Raw genomic sequence first — 26138 nt, 5'->3', positions numbered from 1 at the left:
CCACGACTCTGGGAGAGAAAGTCTGTGTGCTTGTTGCCAATTTTAACTGCAAATGTGTTATTGGTGTACATTGATTTGATGATGTCGTAGGTTTTTCCTCCGATGCCGCATTGAATCAACTGAAGAAAAAGTCCCTCATGCCAGATTGAGTCAAAAGCTTTTTTGAAGTCGACAAAGCATGAGTAGAGCTTTCTTTTATTTTGGTTCGTTTCTTTGTCAATTAAGGTACGAAGAGTGTATATATGATCGGATGTGCGGTATTTGGGTTGAAAACCAATTTGGCATTTTCTCAGGATGTTTTGGTTGTTTAGATATTGGAGAAGTCTGCTGTTAAGAATGTTACAGAGGAGTTTACCTAGGTTGCTGTTTACACATATTCCGCGGTAATTATTAGGGTCGAATTTGTCTCCACTTTTATGGATTGGAGTTATGAGACCTTGGTTCCAGACTGTGGGAAATATACCTGTACTAAAGATGATATTAAACAGTTTGAGGATGGCGAGTGTAAGTTTTTGGTCTGCGTGTTTAATCATCTCGTTTAGGATACCGTCGATACCACTTGCTTTTTGGGATTTAAGTTTTGGTATATTTTGTTCTAGCTCAGCGAGTGTAATTGGATAGTCTAAAGGGTTTTGGTAATCTTTAATTGTTGACTCCAGAGTGCATAGTTTGTTGTGTAGGTTAGTTTGTTCATGGTTCTTGGTTATTTTACTAAAGAGGTTTGAGAAGTGCTTTATCCATACGTCTCCGTTCTGAATGGGAAGATCTTCATGGTGGGGTTTGTTAAGTGTGTTCCAATGTTCCCAGAAGCGATTTGTTTCTAGAGATTGTTCAATTGCTTTTATCTGGTTTTGTGTATCTTGTTTCTTTTTCTTCCTTAGTGTTTCCTTATATTGTTTAACTTTTTCATGGTAGAGTTGGCGAGTGTTTACATTGTCAGCATCTCTGTGTTTCTGATTTGATAGAATTCTTACTTCTTTTCTAAGGTTTTTACACTCCTTATCAAACCATTTCTCATTTACAGGCTTTTTGTTTGATTTTGTGTTAGTGGGTTTTAGGTCAGATAGCGTTGCAGATATTGTAAAAATTTGGTTAATCCTGTCTACTGCTAAATTTACACCTTCATAATTGTGTGGAAATGGGGTATCGAGGAATTTATTCAGTAGGATTTGAATTTTTGGTTCACGAGTTATGCTTTTGTATGTATCTTCGCAATTTTGTTTCCACCTGAAAGTTTGTTTTAGGGTATGGAGGTGAGTTTGTTTTGATGCCTCTGTGTTAGGTTCGGATCTATTGAGGTAGAGAGTGATTTTACTGTGATCTGACAATGGGGATGGTGGGCTAACTGTGAACGCTCTGAGGGAGTTAGGATTCAGATCCGTGATGAAATAGTCTACCGTACTGTTACCCAGCTTAGAACTATAGGTGTACCTACCGTATGAATCTCCTCGTAGTCGTCCATTGACCATGTACAGACCCAGTGTGCGACAAAGATGGAGAAGTCTTAATCCATTTTTGTTTGTTGTTTTATCGTAGTTCAGTCTTTGTGTGTGTGTAGGTATGGAAAGGACATCTCCTCCTGGAATGTGTTTGTCTCCCTTGGAGTGAACCGAGTCTGATTCTTCACCTGTCCTGGCATTTAGGTCACCGCAGATCAGAACATTGCCCTGTGACTGAAAGTAGTTGATCTCCTCTTCCAGGATCGTGAAACTGTCCTCATTGAAGTAGGGTGACTCTGCTGGAGGGATGTAGGTTGCACACAGGAAGATATTCTTATCTGTTGAAGTGATGGTCTTGTTGATTTCTATCCATGTGTAAAACTGGCCAGTTTTAGTCATTTTTATTGAGTGGGCGTATTCGGACTTATACCAGATCAGCATTCCGCCTGAGTCTCTTCCCTGGGTGACACCAGGCAGTTTGACGGATGGAATGATGAATTCTCTGTAGTTTGTAGGGCGACCAGTGGGTCCGTCTCCTCTACTCCATGTCTCCTGTAGGATGAGGATGTCTGAGTTTTTTGTTTCAGAGCTGAAGTCTATGTTTTTGCTTTTCAGTCCAAAAGCAGATGACCTCAGGCCTTGAATATTCCAACATGATATTGTAAATGATTTGTTATCCATAAGTTATTTATTTGTTTATTGCGGATTTTGTCTTAATACAGTAGGTGTGAGCAGATCAGGTTCAGCATCTGATGGATGTCTTTTAGCTCGGCTGTTGGAGCTTGTGCAGATGTCGGTGTGGAGTTTCTGCTCACTGTCTGGGCATAGCTTAGGCTGCTGGAGTTCTGTTGCATATGCCGGGTGGGGGGTGTAGGCAGCAGGGGTGGTGCTCTGGTCTGTTGGCTGTTGTTTTGGCAAGGAGGGTGGCCCAGTCTCTGGCTGTTTTTTGAAGGTGTGGTGTGGTTCATCCATGGTCTGGGTAGGGACTGCCTTGCTCTGTTGCTTCTAGGGGGGTTGTTTGTGTTGCGGTTTAGAGCAACATCTTTTAATTTCTTTGCAAAGATGGGGACAGACGCTCTGTACAGGTGTACATGGTCATAGAGGCATGTGAGGTCCAAGGTGGGATGATGTGCCAGGTGCACTTGAGGTTTGAGTGCACAAGTTCTAGAGAGATTTGCGTTTATTTGTTGAATTGTGTCTGGGTGGAAGTCTTTCCGTGGTAGCAGTGTCGAGATGGTGACTTTGGCATTTGGGAAGGTGGTTGTAGCTTTTTCGATTACCCTTTCCAGTGCTGTGGCCACTCTTTCTTGTTGTGCTCTCAGGTCGTTTGTGCCAGTGTGGATTATAATGTGGCTTGGTGATCCTAGGTTGTCCTCGTTCAGTAGTCTGAGGGCACTGTGCGTGTTGGGGCACCAGAGTTTGGACACCCTTTGTTTGGGGAAGAGCTTTTTTTCGTCTATGAATTTCCCATTTGAGTCTATCAGAAGGACAATATCTGTTTTCTGTGAGTCCTCGGTGGGTGTTGGAGTGTTGTCAGGTTCATTGCGTTGATCTGTACTGGGCAAAGGGTTTGGTGAAGATGGTGAGTTTTGGCTGGGTTGTGACAATGAGGTCTGTGAGCTGTGGTCCGTTTGAAGAGTGACCTGTTGTTCTGGACCATTTTTGGAGATGAGGGCTGTGAGACTCTAGTGAGATAGTGAGACTCTCTGTCTCACTATCTCTGTCTCTCTCTCTGTCTCACTCACTATCTCTGTCTCTCTCTCTCTCTCTCTCTCTCTCTCTCTCTCTCTCTCTCTCTCACACACTCACTCTCTCACACTCACTCTGTCTCTCTCTCTCTCTCTCTCTCTCTCTCTCTCTCACACACTCACTCTCTCACACTCACTCTCTCTCTCTCTCTCTCTCTCACACACTCACACTCACTCTGTCTCTCTGTCTCACTATCTCTATCTCTCTCTCTGTCTCACTCACTATCTCTGTCTCTCTCTCTCTCTCTCTCTCTCTCTCTCACACACTCACTCTCTCACACTCACTCCCTCTCACTTTATCTATCTATCTATCTATCTATCTCTCCCTCTCTCTCTCTCTCTCTCTCTCTCTCTCTCTCTCACACACTCTCTCTCAAACTCACTCTCTGTCTCACTATCTCTGTCTCTCTCTCTGTCTCACTCACTATCTCTGTCTCTCTCTCTCTCTCTCTCTCTCTCTCTCTCTCTCTCTCTCACACACTCACTCTCTCACACTCACTCTGTCTCTCTCTCTCTCTCTCACACACTCACTCTCTCACACTCACTCTCTCTCTCTCTCTCTCTCACACTCACTCTCTCTCTCTCTCTCTCTCTCTCTCTCTCTCACACTCACTCTCTGTCTCTCACTCTCTCTCTCACTCACTCACTCACTCACTCTCTGTCTCTCTCTGTCTCTCACTCACTCTCTCTGTCTCTCGCTCTCTCTCTCTGTCTCACTCACTGTCTCTCACTCACTCACTCTCTCTGTCTCACTCACTCACTCACTCACTGATGTGATGTGATGTGTGTGTTCAGGTGAGGAGCGTGCTCTGTGTCTGGTGGATATTAAGCGGGTGAAACAGTCTCTGGCTCAGTCTCATCTGCCCGCTCAGCTGGATCTCAGTCCATATATCTTTGAGGCGGTGAAGGGCTGCCATCTGTTTTCTTCTGGAAAGGTATTTCCCATCATCCCTCTCACCCTGACTGACACGTGCCAGCCGGTGTCACATTATATCTGACAACACTAGACATTCATTTCCTTTAACAGTACGTCATATTAGAAAGAAAAATACTACCTGGTTTTACCACCATAATAAAAAAAATCAGTCTTTGTTTTCCAGTATGTCGATGACTAAAGTGTGTGCGTTTGTGTTTTAGATTGAAAACGGGATGTGTATTTGTGCTGCGATGCCCAATAAAATCACAATTCTTCGCTACAATGACACACTCAACAAGTTCTGCATCAGAAAGGTGACGTATCCAGCAGCTCACAGTGTTTGATGTTGAATCGTAAGAACAGAATCATGTTGTGTCATGTGCAGGAGATCGAGACGTCTGAGCCGTGCAGCTGTATTCACTTCACCGGATACAGCATCATCATCGGCACAAATAAATTCTATGAGATGGAGATGAAGCAGTATGTGCTCGAAGGTAAGAGCATCACACACCGTCACACGCAACACAAGTAAAGAACATCAGGCAGTTTGTGAAAATGTGTTTGTTTTCAGAGTTCCTGGACAAGAACGACGTGACTTTGGCCTCGGCCGTGTTCGCCGCCTCCTCTCATAGTTTCCCCATCTCCATCATCCAGGTGTCCAGCTCCCCGCAGAAAGTGGAGTATCTGCTCTGCTTCCACGGTGCGTGTGCCATCGCGTGACATATCGGCGGGTGAAGCGTATGATTGTGTCGTTGACAAGCATGTGTTGTTGTTTACACAGAGTTTGGAGTGTTTGTGGACGCGTACGGCCGCAGGAGTCGCACCGATGACATCAAATGGAGCCGTCTGCCTCTGTCCTTCGGTAAAACTAAATGACGTTCATGTTAGAACCGACGAAAATGTGTGATCTGTTATTTATCGGTTTTATTTAGTCTTAAGGAATGTTGTTATGTGCTTATTTATTCAATTTAGTTTCATTTCTGCGGTTTTGGAAATGAAACTGATGTCATGTTGACATTTCCCAACAGCGTACAGAGAGCCGTATCTGTTTGTGACCTACTTCAATTCTCTGGATGTGATTGAGGTTCAGAGTCACTCAGCACTCGGGTAAAACATCTCTCAGTTTTTTATTTGATTCTTCGTTTTGTTGCGACGAGACACACACTTAATGAATGAACTGAGCGTTTGTGTGTGTGTTCAGTCCACATGCGTACGCACACTTGGACATTCCTAACCCACGTTACCTGGGTCCGGCCATCTCATCCGGCGCTGTGTACCTGGCCTCGTCCTACCAGAACAAACTGCGTGTCATCTGCTGTAAAGGAAACCTGGCTCAGGACGGCTGGAGTGCAGACTCGCAGAGAAACGGCTCCACGCGCAGGTCAGTCCACACACTGACGTCTTTATCCAGTTTTCAGTCAACTTGATTTGGGAGTAATCGATGCGTTTGAGACTCTCCTCCGGTGAGGATGCTTCAAGATGTGATGTGAAATGTGGTGTTTAGAGAGTGTTCAAAACATGACAGATGCGTGAGGGTTTAGTGATTTGTAGTTCACGTACATCAATCGGACGTCTCTGTGTTTTACCAGTGTCCTTATGGGTTCATGTTAAAGTCAAACTAGTTCACCATCATGGGTCAATGATGTGAAGGTTTAAGATATTAGCGGTAACACTTGTTTGATGAACATTTGATTTTTATACAAGAACCTGTAGAGAGAAACATGGAGAGTAAAGGTGTAGTTTGTTTAGTCATCACAACCCCATGTGACTGAAAGTCTGTCTGTCATTGGTCTAGAGTTTATTTCTCTCTTTCTCTCTTCTTCACAGGAAGAAAGGTGCCTTTTTTATATGTGCAAAGGAGTGACGGCACAGAGATTTTAACCATGTGTGAATGGGCATCATTAATAAAGATGTTTGTTTTAAAAAAACATTTTGAATTTCTTTGATACGCTGTTAAAAGCTTGAAACTCTGTTTAGTATCATCTGTCACATCACTTGCTGTACATGTCATGTCAAAAGAACATTTTTTAGCTGGAGGTGCTTAAGAAACTCTGAGTGAATGGGATTTATATCACTGATTTTTATTTAATTTCTAGACATTTAATCATGTTCTGTGAGTCACTCGTTGCAGTTTAAAACTGCGATGTCCAGAAGTATGAAAGCAAGCCTGGGCTAATCATACAGCTATTCTTACAGTTTGTTATTGTTTGTTGTTGTAAATTTGTTGGCGTGTGATTTGATGTGATGGCGTGTTTCCAGTAGTTCTGGGTGAGTTACGTTTAGATTTTAACTGAACATCAGTGTTAAGCATGCTCATTAGTCTATAATGCAGTTGGCACATGTGGTGTATAAACCGTTTGCTTGCACTGGTGAAATTCTACAGTAATGGCACATCTCTATGGGTGAACACTTACAAGAATTTCACACGGTAACCAATAGTTTCTACAAAAATACCATAGTAATTTTTACTACATACTAAATCAGTGTAATCTTATTTATTGCAACATCAGTGGCAGATGATAAACTAACAAACAATAAAACCTTCTTTGTTCTTTGTTAACAAATCTGTTATATTTCTATCTTTTTATCTGTTAGAGGAATTTTAGCAATTACATTAAGTCTGATTTTACACAATTTACTCAAAACAATTTTAAAGCTGTGAAATCAATGAAATATACTGTTTAAATTGAGTAAATGTAAATAATAATGTAGGGACTTTAAATAAACATATTTTATCGAAATTCATTATATTTAATTTATATATTTATAATATTTGTTTTATTTTTCCCACTACACTATTTTAAAGGGATGCAACGATATGTACATTTTGTCTGATGACCGTTAATTCTTTGACATTGAGCCTGATAACCGATATATCGGCCGATAAACAGTATCTAAATATTAATATAAAATTCCGTAAGACTGAAACGAAAGGCAAAACTTATTTTATTTGAAAACATTGACTGCAGAAAACAAGGTACCCATTAGTTGAAAATTGTTTACCAAGCCTACTTTTCACTAGTTAACGATTCTTAAACCTTCAGGTTCATTTTTGTTAAATTGACAAATAAAAGACGTTCTTCCAGAGCAACCCGGAAAAATGTTTTAATAGCTACGAGTCTAACAGGTCTCCAAACAGAAAGCATTCAGATAGCAGTCTGATTCAAACAACATTGCAATATTCAAACGATAATTTACACATTCATAAGTATTGTATTACATCCACTTCCTACATCAACAATGTTTTGCTAATAGCAGTAAGTGAGCGTTCACGACAGAAAAATAGTACTGTACTGTACTTTAACTGTAAACAGTGTGAAGTCGAAGAAGTTAAACCAGAGGAAAAGATTTATCAGCGGCTATAATATATCGGCCTAAATGTTATTATTGGCCGATACGATAACATTAGCCGACAGTTTACCGTGCATCGCTACTATTTTATAACAGCAGATAAACTACTCGGTCCAACAAAAATAAAATTATTATTAAGTGTTGCAATTTTTATCTTTGTCACAGCAATCCTGAATTTCTCATTTTGATGACAGTTCTGGGTGGTTAGTCATACCAAACTCACACAGTTTTACTGTAGTCACAAAGGGAATTTGGGTAGAATCTATGGTTACCGTGGTGACTTTTATATTCTCAGCTGGTTTACTTCATTCTGTCCTGCAGCCCAAACAAGCGCGGCCCCCCCACCTACAACGAGCATATTTCGAAGCGCCTGGCCTCCATGCCCGCCGTACAGGAGGGGCTCCACCAGCCCGGGACCCCTCACCGTTACCGGGAGGCTCGTACAGAGTTCCGCCGTGACAAGTCTCCCGCCCGGCCCCTGGACAGAGAGAAGTCCCCGGGCCGCCTGACAGAACAGAGGCCGGAGAGATCGCCCGGGAGGATGATGGACCCTCGTCTGGACCGCTCGCCGGGACGCATCATGGATCTGCGCAGAGAGAGGTCGCCCGGCCGGGGGTTCGAAGAGCCTCGCCAAAGACTGCACACGGGGTCAGCACGCACGCCCATCAACACTGTCAACAAGGTCAGTTCTTTCATTTTAGTGAGATCTTTACAATTCAGGCCAAAACGGTGTTGTGGTCAGGTGATGTAACTAACACTCGTTTGTGTGTTCGGCAGGTGTGGGATCAGTCATCGGTTTAGATGAGCAACGCTGTATCAGAAGACCACACCCCCCCCCCACCAGAGCATCTGATTCGTCTAAACATGCATTCCACATCAAGAGAAATCATGTGACCGCACGTCATCCAATCGGGTCTCAGCGGGGGCAACATACAGCACAATGTGTCTGGCTCTTCGTGGCCTTAGATTCAGATTAGCAGCGATTATTATTAACACACAGATCTGGCTAGCGCTCGCTAGGGCTAACAAAAGTATTATTTCACGTTTCTGTGATCAGAGAAACACTACCCAATGACATGATTCTAGTTTTGCTCGTCGTTTGTCCTGATGTTTCTGTACTTCTCTTCTGTTCCTCTTTCACTTCCTCCTGTCCATCACTCTTCCTGCACTTACCCACAATCCCCGGCGTCGTAGCGCCCGTCTTGATGGAACAGGAGCTTTGTAAACTCTCAGAATGTCAAGCAACTGTTGTACATAGGCTCACGTGATTTTTTTACGAGACGATATAAAAGTGAATATTGAGGCTTGTCGAGCCGCGTCTATTTTTGTTAAGAAATGAAGGCGAGAAAGCCGTTTGTAATGTTCCCTCTTGGATGTGTCGAGCTGAACCGTGTCAAATGTCCATGACGCTTCAAAGTGAAACATTTCGCTTGAATCAAGCCGGTGTGTGTCATTGTGTCAAAGCGCCTGTAACACTCGTACTTCTAGACCAATTGGTTCTCCAGCGCCGCTGTTAAATGTTGTTTTTGGAGCTTCAGAAGAAGTGGAAGAGCTCTGCTGTAGTTCCGTCTGCTTTCTCAGAACGTTCATGCCCTGACAACTCTTGATCTCAGGATTAGAATGTTAGGAATCGCAGTTCTCAAATGGGTTTCTTTCCGTGAATGTGACGCAGCCACCAACACCTGAATCACTATTTAGCGAATCGACATCGAGCAGATTCAGTCCATTCGTGAGGTGACGTCTCGACTGTCGCATGGAGACCACCTGAAGGGTTTTTCTGTTTCTGCTTTTCATTTCTGTTTCTGCTTTTCATTTCTGTTTCTTGTGTTTTGATGGATTTTTATTCTGCGCTAAATGATACTGATGTTAACAAACTGCTGACCAGAGATGTAGCGTTTCTTGTTTTACCTTTTTTTTATTATGGTCAAATAGCATTATCTATAGCAACTATTAAACACAGTTCTATCTTTATCTGGGCCTTTGCTTGTCTTTGTTTGAAACTTGCTGTCTCTATTACTGTTATACTTCCCTGAAGTCCACTTCATAATGCACTGAAAATCATTTCACAGGCTGTTTATTATGATATAAGACTCCTACAGTATAATATAGAGTTCAGTACAGCTGCAGGTATAGATACAAATATGTATAGATGCCTCAATCTCAGTGTTTCTATGGGCAGCTATATTTACATCGTATGACATATTTGAGCGATCAAACGTCGCTAAACTAACACAATACAACAAGGTGAAGGTATTAAATAGTGACCATAGCTTTAAAACCATATTATATTTTATTATATTATATGAGTCGTATTAAGTTTAATACACATAAATACAAACATGAACACTGCACACTTGATATCTGAAGAACAAACAACAAAAAATCACTACATTCATCAGTGTTTAAATATTCAGCAAATGTTTGTTTTTTTCCAATATTTGTTTACAACACTGAAATAACCTGAAACTAATAATTTAGTTTATTTACGTCAAAGCATCATCAGTAGTCTTAACTGCTTGCAAACATCCCCATTAGATACTAGTGCTGTAATATATATTATACCATGGTCTGTTTGAATTCTGGATTCTGATTGGCTGGAAGGTGTGCATTAAAACCCTTTAACACACGGGCAGTTGATTACATTTAAAATTTAACGACGAATAGAAGTAATTTCACCTGTTTGATCTAAAATGACACTGTAAACATCAATAACAGCTTTAACTTGGCAATTGACTGGTTCTGATGAACACGGGGAAAGATATTTGGAGGAATGCTTGTAACCAAACCGTTCTTGGACCCCATTGACTCCCATATTAGGAAAAATGACAAAGTGAGTCAAATGTGCCCCAGAACAGTTTGCTGTCCCACATTTTTCAAAATATGTTTTGTGTTCAACAGAAAATATAATAAATTAATGAATTGTCCTACTATGGTAGTCAATGGGGTCCGATAACAGTTTAGTTATAAGCATTCTTCCAAATATATTTCTCTGTTTATCAGAATGAAGACATTTATACAGATTTGGAACAACTTGAGGGTCAGTAAATGATGGCAGAATTAAACATTTTGAGTGAATTATCCCTTTAAATTATCACAATGGTTTGCAATAATTTAATGATGTTGGCCTGTCTTATCAAAGTTTTAGGTGAATGTAGATGACCAAGCATCAGAAAGAATGTCAAACATGTATTTTTGTGAGATAATGTTTCAGTTCTTAAATATCTTTAAATGTAGTCAAGATTTTACTTTTAAACATTGAAAGCATTATCGCATGGTACATGTCATTGTTTAACAGGCGGATTACATTTTAGTTCAATAGCCTGAAGCCCTCGGATTCAACACTTGTGAATGGTGTTGTTTCTCAATCTATTCTTGAATTTTACTAACACAGAATCAAAACAAGTCAAGATGGCACAAAAATAACACATGACCCAAGTGATCAAGGAGAGGAGATATTTCACAGCATGACGTTCTGTATCTGCGATGGGTTGGCACTCCATCCAGGGTGTATCCTGCCTTGATGCCCGATGACTCCTGAGATAGGCACAGGCTCCCCGTGACCCGAGGTAGTTCGGATAAGCGGTAGAAGATGGAATGGAATGGAACGTTCTGTATTTAGAAAAATATTCAGTGTTTGTTTTCATTTGTGTCAAATTAAATAAGCATCCTACTCTAAAAACCTTTGGTAATCGACCACACTGAGCAGCGATTTCATGGGTAATCTTTCAATACCACATTTGAGTTCTGAAACTTTACGGCCCGGTTTCACAGACAGGACTATGCCTAAGTTAAAGTAAGATATTTAAGTCGTTTTTATAAAAATGCATTACTGGTGTGCATCCTAAGACCAAACAATGGCATTGAAATATTTTAAGATATGTCAGAGCAAGTAATTTTCATGCAAGACCGCTCAAACTTGTCTGTGAAACCAAGCAAAAACAGGAGGGAAGTAAAATCCTGTTTTTCAATACATGGACACTTACTTCAGTGGCTATAACAAGCATCATAAACATGATTGTTTCTTCAGCTCCAAAATACACACACACACAAGAAAAATCCTTTCATCATTTATTCGATCTTATGTCATGTAAAATCTGTATGACTTTCATCTTCCGCACACAAAAAAGATATTTTAAAGAACGTTGACTTCCATTGAAGGAAGGCAAAACACATTTCTCAAAATATCTTATTTTGTTTTCCACTGACAAAAGACTTGCTAACAGGTTTAGAACCACATGAAAGAGAATGACAACATTTTTGTGGCGAGTCAGTCAGACAGCAGTATCAGCTTGGCAGTGTGTTGTGCTTTAATTTCATTCACACAATCTCCTCAGATCCCAGAAGCATCGGCAGCAGGCGAGCGGCTGGTACACGAGAGAGAAAATCACGAGCAGCATTACAGGAGTTTTCATACACGTCCAGAGAGCAAAGCCACAGATTTACAGGAGATGGGTCATTGAAACACGGCTCTGCTAGTTCACGAAGCTCAAGTCCTTTAGTATTTGTGTTTAATCTTTCATTTTCATTGGCTGTACACGTGACATTATATACATATACATTTCACAAGTGTGCAAAATCTTCTAGCTCTGGATTTAAGCGCTTTCGGAACCAGACCGATTCCAACAGGATTCAAGCGGTCAATGTGAATAAAAGTAGAATGTGTATGTAGAAGGGATGTCATCATGAAGTCTCCCTTTAAACTTTTATGACTTCTGTGAAACACAAAAGCAGAATTTCTGTGGAACCCTCACAGAACATTGTTTCATAGTGACCCTGATTTATCTGCGAGCTATTCACATTTTCAAGTTTATCGTTCTTGCTTTGGTATAAATCACATATATAATCTCACATACGGAGTAACATCATCTGTGTTTCACATGAGGACGTCACAATACAAGAAACTGTTCCTTCATGATGATGTCACATGTCTCCGTGTCCTTCAGTTTGAACTGGCAGTGATGGCTTTCTCGAGGTCGGCGGGGGGCGCAGCTGGGGGCCGCAGGTGCCCATTACACAGCTGGCACGCGCACTTCGACTCGCAGAGCTGTTGATTCTGTGCCGCCTTCTGGTCGCAGCAGCTGGCGCAGAACACGTTTCCACAGTTCCTAAAGGAGCAAAGAAAAGGGAAACAGGAAGAAGCACCGTCATGTTATTCGTGTCCAGGCAAATGATCGACTGCGTCTGTGTACAAACAGACCAGATTGTGTTCGAAACAGAACTGCTGGACTCATCGGGGATACGACGGAGAACAGGACGACAAACATTGAGAAGTGTGAAAGTGGAACAGAAGCCGGAGATCTTACCAGTCCTCCTCAACAGCTTCTCTGCCACTGCAGCACAAACACAGAAACACAGAGGACAGGAGAGAGTGAAACTCATCCACACTCATAGCACCATCCTGCCCCTCGCTTGACACGCTTCCTGTTTAAACCTGAACTAATACTTTAAGGAATTATTGCCGATTACAATCAAAGTACACAGCCACTATATGGGGAATCTACGTCATTCACGCAGCGTTTTTTTCCCGAATGAATCTGCAGGTTTTGCGAACGATGCATGTTGCGGTTTAAGTTCATTTAAATGTTTTCAGTAGAGACTTCAATGCGTTTATATTACAGTGACTAGATCGGACAATTGTATAGTTTCAAGCCATCTTATATAGATGATGTTTTAAAAAATCATATCATATAGACAACGTAACTTCCAGACTCGGGATGTTCAGTATACGCTACGAAACGCTGTTCAGTTCCCCACTTCATTAAAAATGACACCACACACATTTCTGTGTACCAAAACAGCCGTGTTTGGCTTCTATTAGTGTGTTGGAAACATAAAGATAACTCCCAAAATGATGTTCTTCTGAATGAAGCGGTCGCTCTGAATTATAAAAAGCGTGTGCATGATGTAGAAAGGATCCTGTTGGCCAGCTATGAAAATAAATCAAATTTATGCAATTTACTCGGGTGATCCCGGCGAGGTCAAAAAATACAGAAATCCCTGAATGTCATATTCAATAGTGTATTTAGATTACTGTACAAGACACTCTCTCCAAAAAGTATTTAATTACTTATTACTTTCTATATTCTATATCAATATTATGTGATTTAAGGATAGACATGAAACGCCTCTTTTAATTGATACAAGTAGATAATATAAAACTACATAAAGTAGGATAATTAACTGATTAAAGTATTTAGTTTAATTACATCCAAAGTAACTGTAATAAAATGACAGAAAAAGTGAGAGGAATCCCTTACTTGACTCAAGTAATTAAATGACAGTAACTCAGTGTGTAGTCACTAGTGAGACCCAACACTGCTGAACACACAGACTTTGATTTATTCATCACATTCTCACCTGCAGTGATGTGTTCTCACAGCCCGCCAAAACCTCCTCTCGCAACCATAGCAACGGGATGCTGGGTGATCCGGGTACCACTGCGTTACCTGAATACAGTGTGAGTGCTGTCAGTGGTTCTCCTGTGTTCTCTCTTATTTTGAGTTGAAAACCCAAATAACGGAACCCTTGAGTTGAGAGTTCTGTGTTTATGAGGGAAGTTCATGAGGAGCAGTTCACCTCTGAGTCCTGTTCTTCCATCTTCTGCCAGCCGGACTCTGACAGGGCTTCAATCCCGCACCGCGGTAAACAGCCAGACTCCGTGTTATTCTCAGCGTCCGGGAGAGACGTCTGTAGAGATATGTCATTTTGACTTTCATGATCTTCAATATTTCAATATATACTGGAACTGAATCAAAAGTCATGTTTTTATTATGTTATGTTGCGTTTTGTTGTGTTAGTTGGCTGAATTTTTTTTATCAAATCGATATTGTTTGGATAAATCACTTTTTGGAAGTAACCTTTTCATTTGTTCATGTGTGAGACCATGAATCATAAGCAGAGCTTCGATAAGATGATGCTCCTCAGTCCAATCAATCTTTTATTTGAGATAAATGTACATTTGTTTATTGCTCACCAGTTTTCCATTGACGTGCAGGCGGCTCCAGAGCTTCTGCAGCTTCAGCATGTCCACCTGCAGTCCGTTCCCCGTCTCCGTCTGTCTCAGTCGCGCATGGACAGCATCGCCGTTCAGACTCAGCCCGTCTTTATCCACGTGTTCTGATGCTGTTAACCGCTGGGACGCCACAAGGCCTCTCTCTAGAACTCTGTGTGAAGTCTGTCCGTCTTCTGGTGCGCAGACGTCCTCAGGAGTCTGTGGTGTGGTGGTTGGAGGTTTCTCTGTGCTGTTTTCTGATACAGATCTGCTGTCAGATTGTGAGAGATCAAGACCGTACGTGTTAGTAAGAACGACTTCTGGGTGTAACCTATCATCATGAGTGGACGTGAAGGATCCGTCTTTAACATCCTCGGACACGTCAGATGTTTGGTCTCCGGCGCTCACATTACTGTCGTCTGATGAAGAAGAATCCACTGAATCCTCCTCTGGACGTCTGAACGCAGACGTGTCGCTCTGAAGGTCCATCTGACTGTCAATCACTTCAGATTCCATGCAGAGCTCCGCCCCTTGTGTGCTGTTTCCTGGCAGACGCCCGTCTTGTGTTTCCACGCAGTCGATTCTGTCATCAAGCGTCGACTCAGAAGGACTGTGAGTGTCTTCGGCGCTGTATTCTGAACTGTTTCGGTCAGATTCTGTTGTCATGACGATGTCCAGTGATACCCGGCGGTCATTCCGGTTGTGATTCTGTGTCGTGGAAGTCTCGCAGGCTGCAGGGAAGTCGTCGCACGAGTGAGTCTTTGGAAACCTGTGAATATTTATGTCATGAATGGAAAAGTTTCAATATTTTAGATCAAAATGTAAAACATGTTACGGTGGGATTGTTTTTATTGTGACGTAACGTTGACACAAGGTCAAGGTGATGATTTTTATACTCCACAATTTAACCCTTTCACAGCGTCTACACCGGACACCAGTGTTTATTTTCACCAGAATATTTAGTTGTAATGCATATACAAACATTTTAAATATTAAGAGGGAGACTTCTAAACAACAAGAGAAACATTTGATTCTAGCGTCACTCGTTTTTTATCAACATTTCAGGGCTGGGCGACATATATCGCGATTCACACTAATTATTAATGTCTAAATCGATTCTGAAATCAATTCTGTGTTTAATGAACAGCTCTTCCGTAAATTACGGCTCTCTGATCAGTAGGAAGTATTGCTCGATCTAAAATCACTAAAATCACTAAATTTTACATTTGAAAAAGCAACAGTCACTATAAATAATAGAATAAATATATAATAATATATATATATATGAATATTTATATATAATATTTATATATACTTACTTTATCATTATGAAAATACCTGAAAAGATTTGATGAACAGCGATAGAATATGACCACTGGCATTTCCTGGAACTAATAGTTCTTCTTCTGTTTCCCATATTCAGAGTTTCTGCGCAGGAGCGCCCTCTGGCTTTCAGATGTGGTGGCATTTAACCGTAATTCATTGAGAAACTGAGAGCATAAATCTGGTTTCATACCAAACATGAACAATCAAGTTCCACACTCTTCATTACTCACGGGAAATGTTTGTTAGTATTCTGTGAGTGACGCGAGCAGACAAATATTTTCAAACCACGCGGAAGACAAGCTTTCACTTAATTTGTGTTTGGTGTGAACCCACTGTTATAATCCCAAGATATATCGCCCAAGTTACAGCAGAGAAAGAGTAAAGAGGAAAACGAGGAAAACTGGAAAACCTTGTCAAGGTCAAGTGAATTCATTTCTTTCAAAAAGAAAGATATTTGTAAGAATGTGAGCAATCTTCAGTTCTGTGACATCATCCACAACCATAGTAGGAGAAAAAATAAGATATTTTGAAGAATTCATAAACACAGTTCTGGGGCACCTTTGACTACCATTTAATTAGTCACAGAATTGAAAATTGCTGACATGCTTCCAAATATCTTTCTCTGTGTTCATCAGTACAAAGTCATTTAGGCTGTTGTTAGGCTGAACAAATGATGACATAATTTAAATTTTTGGGTGAACTATCACTTTAAAGGCCCAAACAAAATGTTCAGATATTTCATAACAAATCATAAAAATATGAAATAGCGTTGACTCGAAATGTACAATTCACATTCAAACCTGATGAACATTATTATTTTACTGTCACCCATCTGTGATTCAGTCCATCGAGAGAAACCCATGTGTGTAGCCTCAAGCGCAAATGTACCTGCTCACAGGTGTGTCCTCAGGCGACACGGGGGCGGATTGTGGCACGCATGACTCATCCGAGGGCGTGGAGGGGGCGGAGTTAGACAGGTATACGGCACTCCACAGCATCAGGTTCCTCACGTGACACACCGGATGCAAAACCTGAGAATAATGGACAAAACCATGCTGGAACCGCGGTGTCTTTGAAAAGACGATGTGTTGTGACGAGCGTGAGGCGGTACCGTCTCTGAGCGAGGTGAATAGAGGATGTTGTGGAAGGCGGGGTTTCCAGGCCGCAGCAGAGACCACACAGAGCAGGTGTTCTGGTGAAGCCGCCGCTCCTCTCTCTCCTTCACACTGTTACACAGGAACGTCCCGAACAAACAGGAGTACGTGTGCTGGACCAGCTTCACCTGGAAGCAGAAAGAAACACTGCAGGTAAAGGTGTTTGCTCGGCGGGGGTCTTGCGAGACCGTATGAATTGAGAAGTGACGCTGTACCAGAAACGGCTCGTTGAACTCAAAGGAACACGGGAACTGTCTCTGCAGCTGATGCACGCAGTCCAGCCACTGCAGGAACACGGGACAGCGCTCATTCAAATCATCCGCGTTCTCACCGTGACCACAGCGACCCGCAAACTTGTGACCGTAATCCAGCCACTCCGTCTCCACCAACACCCGGAAACCCTACGCACACAAAACACGCCTCCTGACTGATGTTCTCAACGTCTTGCAGTGAGAAAATAAAACTAAAATAACAGTCATGTTGTAGTGGTGTCCGAAACCTGAGTGAACTTCATTCGTTCACTCTTTTTTTTACCCACAATGCACTTTGATTGTGAGTGTACATTCGATGTTTACACACGAGGAGCGCTTGATTAGAATCAGCTGGATGAGAGCGGCCGTTAATGCTACGAATGCACGTTTATACACTTGTGTTTGTTCTTGTTGACAGTTATTTTCATGTTTTTGAGAATAAACAGATTAAATTAATGTTGTACACACCGGTGCTTTATTTTAAACATATTAAATCATTTTATTAGACGTAATAAACGTTAAAAAAATAAACGTGGCAAACAGTTGTTTTGTTCTCTTTATTAAAAACTAATATGAAAACATGACAAATAAGGTGAAAAGGAACTTTACTATTTTATTAAGCGATCCATGAAGCCACACAGGTGTATTATAAGCGTTATGTTGAATGTCTAAAACATAATTTAGTCACGAGAAATTATTTTATTGGCACTTACATTAAAAAAGGACATCCGACATGATTTACTTTTGAAATTTGACCGTTGTCAAGCTCCCGTGGGATCATGGGATACATAAGTTTCCATCTGATCCACACTCACGAATCTCGGCGGAAGTAACAGACCATCCGGGTATTTCTGTTTTTTGCATACTTTTCAGTCTCTAGTGGCGCATATAAAAAATCAGTGAATCATTCAAAGCTCAGTAAACACCAAGAGAAGGCAGGATGTGAATGAACTTTACCTATTTTGTAAGACTCATTTTTAATTTGATTTAATTTGATTTAATAACATTTCTGTTTGGTTGAATTAAAGTAATGTTTTATTTAACTTTATAATTTTCATCTCATTTTTTCATTTTAATATGTAAAGTGTCTGGTTAAGCCACTTAAAGATACAGTACGCCTACACGTGCATGTGTGTATAAGATAAGGATGACACCGCCTCCGCCTCATTTCGAGCCAGGAAAAACCCTGATGTCATTTTTGGGTAAACTATCCCTATAAACGTCCCGTTTCCTAAAATCAGATTAGTGCACAAACACGATTTGACACCTTGATTGTCCTGTAAAAAGGATCCAGAAGCAGTTTGGAGAGCGCCACGATCTGAGGTGTCCTGTCCCAGCCGTCCGAGCAGTGCACCAGGACGGGCCGGTGGTCTCGATCTACAGCGTTCACCACCAGCAGCGACGCCTTGAGCAGCAGAGACAGATGCGGAAGCCACTTTGTGCTCTCCAGAGCGGACAGCCAACTGAGACGAGAGGAAGAGGTCAGAAGAGAACACCTGTGGTCACTGTGAAGGGGGAAAGCGCAGGAGTACTCACTTCAGCGGATCGGGAACCTGAGCGCACAGAGCCCTCAAACACTGGAAGCTCCTGCGGATGGAGTGAATGTTGGCCATGCCCATGAACATCACCTCACAGCCGTGGTAATACTCTACGGAGACATCACAGACGACACCTTCACATCCATCTGAACAATTCATCTCAAGACGACTTATCATGTAGCATCGTTACCTGGACACTCACAGCCGCCTCCTTTCGCCCGATTGGCTACTGCGGCTGCGTATGACCGCGCATCCATTATCAAGAGCTTCTGATCCGCAGCGCATGCTTTAGCGATAGACTGCACCAAATGCTCATCGTCTGCGTTCCTCCAACCCCACCAGCTGACCTCCGGCTGCCCGCAGCGACCAATCACAGCGCCCGAACTCTGGTGTCTGGGTCAAATGTGATTTGGTTCAGTACATCGTTTTCTTTTTCTTTTTACAAATGAACAGATCTGAACATATTTCATGTAGAAATGTAGATAACTAGTAGCACTTTGTAAATGTATGATCACAGAATATATTTTTATTGTAAGATAGCTTTATTATATATATTTTAAGCTATTATCACTTATAATTGTATTATCAAAACAGCCCAACTGCAGTTTGATGGATATTACTTGCACATACAATTTTTTTTTAAATTGTGTTTTGCAAATAAACTCTTCAATTGTTTCTTGATTTTTTATTTTAAACTATATTTGTTTATTTTATTATTATGGTTTCTGTAATGTCGGAGTTCAAAGCATCATGTACCCCAAAATCCATTGTGTATGCAAGCTTTTTCTAATTCTGAAATGTTTATTTTAAGAGATAACATTCCTTATTCTAAAACAATAAAATCTAATTTTGGAACTTAAGTATGTTTAAGAAATAAATAACTATTAAATAAAATTGTATTTATATCACAATGTGCATGGTTCCAAAGCATATTTCCAGGAGAAAATAAATGATAAAAGCACAGAAAAGGTAGATTCAGAACAGTGCATGGTGTTGTAGAACAAGAGTTATTATCATTTTTATTTATATTTAATATTAATACTTAAAATTAAAGTTCAAGTAGCAAATTTGGTATATGCTTTTTGTCATTTTAAAATGTATTTGTTTATTTTTAACATCTTTATTTTATTCTTTGTTCATTTAATTGAAATACTTTAAACTTACTTCAGTTTATTTTTGAGGCAACGTTTACATTTTTCTTTGGTTAAGTTTTCCCCAATCATTTTTAGGTGATTTTTTTTATTTGATTTCAACAGAAACGTTTAAAAAGTAGTCATTAAACTAAACTAACTAAGTAACTAAAATAACAAGCAAGATCATTTAAATAAAGCAATGTTAACGGAATTTAGCGAACCTTAAGCTTATCTAAAATCAGCAACAAGATATAGATGTAAGTATATAGTTAATATAAATATATTTATTAATAAATATATACAATTATTATTACTATCAAATATAAGTTTAAATATTTATATGAATCTTTAATAATTATTTACGTGTTTATATGTAGATGTCTCTCAATGAGAAAAGGCGTCATTTAATGAGAAAAACAGAAATATGTGAAACAGTCACCTGTACACGACAGCGGGGATTCTCTTCCACGATCGAAACGCTGCCACATTCTCTAGCTGCTGGTCTGAGACTGAAGCCGGTACGAGGATCTGCTGCGGGTAACTGGAACACAACCTGACATCACACACACACGGGTCAGTAACACACATGAATGTCTGTGTGAGCGTTGGGTGTGTTTGTGATGTGTCACCTGTAGTTGTGATTAATGTTGGAGATTCTCCAGTCACCGTGTGTGTGAAAGCCCATCCTCTCCATCTCACTCTTAAACCTGTGCTGAGGTCCTCCTGTCAGCGGGATCACAAGGGTTTAAAAATACAGGAAATATTTACCATCTACACACTCCATATAATATATTATAATACCTGTACGGCATATCCCATCATGCACTTCTCTCTCCTCCGTGCTCTCGCTACACGAGAGGAGCGCAAACGCACAGACCTCCTCCAGTCTGACCGGTGGACGCACGGAGGCGTTCATTCTTCTCGACCAATCCTGGCACTGCTCTGCCGACAGGAAGTGACATCTAAACAAAACAGACAGGTTAACCAATCACTGAGCACCAGCTTTCCTTATAACAATTGTAACTACACGGAATCAACATTCATGTCAAATCAAATTCATCAGACGGTATTGGAACATATTTGATCACTGATGTAAAGAAGATCCCATTGAAAAGATAAACAAATTATATCACAGCCAACATATAAAACTTCAATGTGTTGCAAGTTTAGTTTCATGATGACGTTAACCACAACACTGAGGATACTGAAAGTAAAATAAGATAAAGGTTGGACTCATTTGTTAAACAAATCATCTGTTTGGAGAAGTGTGACCGTACCTGATCACTTTACAGTCTTTACAGGCGAGATGCAGTTGAGTCACATCACGACACTCCACGCTCTCAACCAGCTGAACAGGAACCTGACACACATCAACACATACGTGATAAAATAAGGCACCCGGGTCATTCCGACTCTTTACACAACCGCGCTTTTACATTTCTATAAAACGATGACGGCCGGTTACCGAATGCTTTTTATGAGAATAACTATTCTGAACATCTCTGTGTTGATGTTAGGGTGAGTAAACGATGACAAAATGATTCTTTTTGAGTGAACTGTTCAGTATATAAGCACAAAAACACTCACACTGATGATGTCGTCTTGTGTTCGGATGTGAAGCCGGTAGTTGGTTAAAGTGAAGACGGACCCCCCGGCGGCCCCCTCGTACTCCACACGCTCGCCGTTCAACAGAGGACACGACACCTGAACATTACAAACGTTACAAACCGTTAAAACAACAAAAGCTGTACTCAAAACATCCACAACAGGAAATGAATCCAGAGGAAAATGTGAAATCTGAACCGCAAAGTTGGCGTGTTGTGGACTTTTTTATGTCATGAAACACTACAGTTCTCCTAAACGCACTTCATCAAAAATAACGTCTCCAAGTTCACCACCCGGTTAACATCTTAAGAGTCGCAAAGGTTATGCACTTTGGGTGTGATTAACTAAATAAAAGGTGAATTTGAGAATTCCTTGTCCACAAAAATTCCGTCCTGAAAATCGAATATTGCGAAGCCATCATTAAAGAAATCAAAATTACTTTTGTTTCAAAAACGTTTCTAAAGTGAAACTATAGATGTGCACGAATTCAGTAAATTAGGAAAATTGTCATTTTTGGTTGAACTTTTCCTTTAAATGGTAATAAAAAACTATGATTACACATTCTGTCCAGGTGGCGAATGTAAAGCAGCGATACCTGTAAATGTTGGAGGTGTAGATCATGGCTGCCATTGGCCTTCACACTCTCATCCTCTTCAACCTAAAAACACATCACACTGATCTCAGACCAGTGCAACCTTTACCCTAAAAAGTGATTAGTTGTCTTGACAACCACATTTTATTATGTAAAGTAGCTTCTACTTAAAAATATACAAATTTATAATATTTTCAGCTTAACTTAAAATCCTTTGTTCGTGCAACACAAAAATATAAATGCCAAGAAAAGCTCAGGAGTGTGCAGAAAGTTAACGGAAAAATGTGAAGTCCCAGTGAATTAAAAAATGACAATTCTTATTTGTCCAAGAAATAGTGCAGCGTTTATTGTAAATAGTTATTCAATGTGGGTCATTTTACTTTTAAAGTTCATGTGCCCTCATAATCTTCAGTTAAAATGTGAAAATGCACTCCCGCCCTGAAATGACGATCCATCTCAGATCAATTCGCAGTGATAAACGCAAGCCACGCCCACTTGGAAATGTGTCTGAATACGGAAGTAAAAACAATTGCAACTTCCGGTTCACGCCAAGGGGACTTTCAATGAAAACATAACATAAATTCCCATAGCAATGAACTTAATATTATCAGTAAAAATGCTGTGACGAACCCCCATAAGCCCTTGCCACATGAAAAGTGCTTTTTTTTTCAAATAATAAGCACTTTTGGGGCATTAACTGCGTGTAGATGTTAATAAGATGTATAAAGAGATTTAAGATGTTTTTAGTATCATTGATGTTGTTAATAATCGTTCTCTGTGAAGTTACCGTTCAGGTGATTCGAGTTTGCTTTGGTAAGCATCGACCCTGTTCAACCCATCGTATCTCTCACCACAATGAGGAAGACACACATCAGAAATGCAGTATGTTGTGTGCTTCTGTGGAGAATCATTCAATGACTGACATCAAAGCAGTCATTAATTATGTCAATACTACTTGTTATAATGATATACTTCACTATGCTATATGAACATTACGGGTAAATGAATTAAATATTCAAGGACAGCCTACATGGGCACTGTAAATTGATTGAACTTGTGCTACATCGTTTAGTAAAGATGGTCAAGTGAACTCATACATTTGTGTACACGCAACAAAAATGTTCTTGTTTTTTTGACTTTAAATACCTTAAGTTGACATTACTTAAAACCACCATGTTGTAAAAATGGTGCATATTTTAAGGAAAGTCAACACATCTCTTTTTACAGTGTTCTTTATTCTCAGTGAACGGGATTGAAGGGGGCTCAGGGGTCTTACCATGGTCCTGAGAAGGGTGGGCAGAAACCAGCAGATCGCAGTCCTGGACAAACCATAACCTGACAGTTAATGTGAATTTACAACACAACAGGACCTACAAGTGAAAGTGTGAATGTCTACAAATTTTGTACTTTTCTTTTTATTGCAGTGATATCAGCAAATATAAGTGATAAGCGAATCGTAAAAATGCCATGAGGCAGTGACATGAGGGTGAATAAATCTTTCTTTCATTACTTGACGAGAATCAGATTTTTGTATTACCATGATAAGAATCTTTATAAAGATATACAAATGATTTTAGTGCTGGTGTGTTTCATGAAACAAAATAAAGTGTTGACAAGAACGTTTTTAAGAAACATTAATCTAAAACAAGCATGCCAGAAATCCTTCATTGAGGACAACAAGTCACTTATTAATGTCAAAACAAGTTAGTGGGACAGCACCAGCAGAATCGTGCAGACTCTTAAAAACATACGAACGATGTGTATATGAAGAGTTTGTCATAAATCACGTTTTTTATTACATAATCATGTTTTTATTGTCTTTATTTGTGTTAGGCCATGAACACACTTGACGTCTTTTTTGACAAGAAAAAGTTGACACGAGCGCTTTTTTAGTAAAAGAAAAGCTTCGGCCCGCATTTTATTTTTTTAGAGAAGGATCCTGCTCGAACAATCACCTTCCTCGCACGTTGTTATGGAAACGTCTCCCTACTCGCTTGTCATTGGTCAGCTGTCAAAAAAGACGCTTGATGTAAGGTGTTTTTTTAAGAGAAGTTGCACTTTTTTCGACTTAAAAAGGCGCTCGGAGCTGCAGAAAAAGACGCTGGCGGTGGCGAGTAAAAAAGCGTTCGCGAAGTTTTGGAAAACAGGGTTTATTCCATAGGATTATAATGTAAAACAAATGCTGGCAGCTTCAAAAAAGACATCAAGTGTGAACACGGCCTTATTTGATGATTTTTTAGATATTATGACTTTAAACAAGTCATTGTTGGTTACTACCAACTGCAGTTTGATTTTAATTTAGTTAATTTTAATTTAATTTAGTCATTTGGCAGACGCTTTTATCCAAAGTGACTTACAGTGCACTTATTACAGGGACAATCCCCCTGGAGCAACATGGAGTAAAGTGTCTTGCTCAAGGTCACACTGGTGGTGGATTCTGGGATCGAACCAGCAACCTTTGATTTACCAGTTCAGTGGTTTAACCCACTAGACCACCATCTCCATATTTTTTAAGTAATTGGAATGCACAATTAAAACATGATTTTAAAAAAAATGGAGTTATCTCATTTTGGAACCAAACTCTTCATTTGTGCTTTTTGTTGATTTAATCCTGCCGCATGTTTAGTCTTCTGTCTCCTTCCCAAAAGTACAGATTCTTGCTGTGAAACATTGTCTCAGTGGTTAAATATTTCAACGCTTTGAAAACCTTTTATCATTCACCATATCACAGGATCACAGAGACTCTAGTCCATCTGTGTTTATGTGTGTGGCAGAAGTCAGTGACAAAAACACAATTCCTCATACAAGATCCTAATGTGAACACGCTTCAGTATCCACGTCCAGTTGTTTGTATAAGATTCACGTCATTAAGGTTTATTATCAGGTTTATTTTGCATCATTCCAGCTCACACGTTTTCACACACAGCTACATGCATTCAGCTCTTACACACAAAGACATGCGCACACAACACTCCGCATCTATACCACACATGTAGAAACATGCAGACATTCCATACGCTGGGTTTTTGACCCGTGAGGACGGTGCGTCTACAGACCTGCTTTTGTAAAAGTCAACACAGCCCCAAATACGGAGAGAAAGTCTGAAAGAAAACGATTCAAGCAGAATTAGACCGAAGTGTGTGAATGAAGCTATATGTTCTGAAAAATTAAATTCAAGTTAAACATCAGGTGTAATGTGAGTCAGGCTGGGTGAAGTGGAAGTGTATACTGTATGACCTCATCGGCATTCATAGACGACCAATAATAAAGGAGAGGGAGGATGAAACGCCAAACAGGTTTTGCTTCCTGAAGGGCTGGTCATGTGACAGCTTTTGATATGTAAACTAATCAAAGATCATGCCAACAAAACCGCTTCCTTCAGCAGATTGTTCTTCTTCCACATAATAAGAGATATGTTATCTACCTTGACAAACACATTTGCTCAATAGGAAGAGCATTGGGTTCAAATCCTAGTGTACACTTTGCATACTACATTGTGTTGCATTTGTGCATAAAAAAAAGCATGTGTTAAATGCATTAATGTACTTAATGCATTTCAAAGAGAACGAGAACCCACTGAAAGTAACAAGAGTGCAATGGCAGGACAGATCAAGCCGACTACACAGGCAGCATTTCTAGTTCCCTACGTGTTCAAAATGCTCTCTGTGTAGGGAGCTCACTCTCTACGGTCCCTGTATAGACAGCAGGAGCAATTTTAAATGACGTAAACAAACAGGTCGTGCATTAGAAACACAAATGATACTCTTCACTGGCATGTGTTGTGAGAGTGTGTTGTTGTTGTTGTTGTTTTGAGGGCGGAACCCGTCACTCAGAATTCACTCTTCTGCACAATAATCATGCGAATAAAGTGTCTGCACGTGCGCACACTCACCTGGTCTGCTGTCAGTCACTGAAGATGTAAAACACGCGTGAAACGATGAATGTGACGGTTAACGGAATGTAAACATTGAGTGTCATTTACTCTCCACCGCCATGACGCTCCGCTCTCAGCTGGGCAGCTCGAGTCACGTGACGCGGTGACGCAACCGTGTCACGTGAGTTGCTTTTTTGTTTCTTCCCCAAAAAATACGATT

The 26138-nt window shown here is 40.4% G+C and overlaps 2 protein-coding genes across 5 annotated transcripts in view; one reads left to right on the top strand and one right to left on the bottom strand.

The window, feature by feature from the left end:
* cita (citron rho-interacting serine/threonine kinase a) overlaps positions 1-9425 on the top strand; it is a 59329-nt gene extending 49904 nt beyond the window's left edge. For all 3 annotated transcript variants that reach the window (XM_056745879.1, XM_056745880.1, XM_056745877.1), the window contains 9 exons: positions 3983-4122; positions 4325-4417; positions 4489-4597; positions 4675-4803; positions 4885-4965; positions 5132-5210; positions 5305-5484; positions 7776-8136; positions 8232-9425. In XM_056745879.1, coding sequence (XP_056601857.1) covers positions 3983-4122; positions 4325-4417; positions 4489-4597; positions 4675-4803; positions 4885-4965; positions 5132-5210; positions 5305-5484; positions 7776-8136; positions 8232-8255 — 1196 coding nt within the window. In that variant the 3' untranslated portion in view covers positions 8256-9425. The remainder of the gene's footprint in view (positions 1-3982; positions 4123-4324; positions 4418-4488; positions 4598-4674; positions 4804-4884; positions 4966-5131; positions 5211-5304; positions 5485-7775; positions 8137-8231) is intronic.
* Positions 9426-11509: 2084 nt separating this feature from the next.
* On the bottom strand, positions 11510-26069 carry LOC130418851 (myotubularin-related protein 3). Of its 2 annotated transcripts, XM_056744984.1 has the most exons (20): positions 25937-26069; positions 25101-25145; positions 23321-23363; positions 22048-22110; positions 21435-21551; positions 21125-21207; positions 20649-20809; positions 20477-20570; positions 20287-20400; positions 18905-19107; positions 18713-18824; positions 18444-18639; positions 17141-17326; positions 16883-17053; positions 16660-16802; positions 14428-15214; positions 14031-14141; positions 13812-13900; positions 12758-12784; positions 11510-12559 (listed from the first exon to the last, which is right to left on the bottom strand). In XM_056744984.1, the coding sequence occupies exons 3-20, from the start codon at positions 23321-23323 to the stop codon at positions 12394-12396; spliced, it is 2826 nt and encodes a 941-aa protein (XP_056600962.1). In that variant the 5' UTR covers positions 23324-23363; positions 25101-25145; positions 25937-26069; the 3' UTR covers positions 11510-12393. The 2 variants fall into 2 exon arrangements, with proteins under 2 accessions (XP_056600962.1, XP_056600963.1); XM_056744985.1 differs by lacking the exons at positions 21125-21207; positions 21435-21551; positions 22048-22110; positions 23321-23363.
* Positions 26070-26138: the final 69 nt, after the last annotated feature.

This window comes from Triplophysa dalaica, chromosome 4 (assembly GCF_015846415.1).
Source record: "Triplophysa dalaica isolate WHDGS20190420 chromosome 4, ASM1584641v1, whole genome shotgun sequence".
Lineage (NCBI taxonomy): Eukaryota > Metazoa > Chordata > Actinopteri > Cypriniformes > Nemacheilidae > Triplophysa > Triplophysa dalaica.
Note: the sequence above shows the minus strand (reverse complement) of the source record. Positions and strands in the feature narration are given on the sequence as shown.

What these genes read in the sequence shown, in the direction of transcription:
- LOC130418851 (XM_056744984.1), bottom strand. An exon ending in TGATGGGATATGCCGTACAG is followed by an intron (nt 20,571 to 20,648) that starts GTATTATAATAT and finishes TCCCGCTGACAG; the next exon opens with GAGGACCTCAGCACAGGTTT. An exon ending in CTTTTTACAGGACAATCAAG is followed by an intron (nt 17,327 to 18,443) that starts GTGTCAAATCGT and finishes TTGTGTGCGTAG; the next exon opens with GGTTTCCGGGTGTTGGTGGA.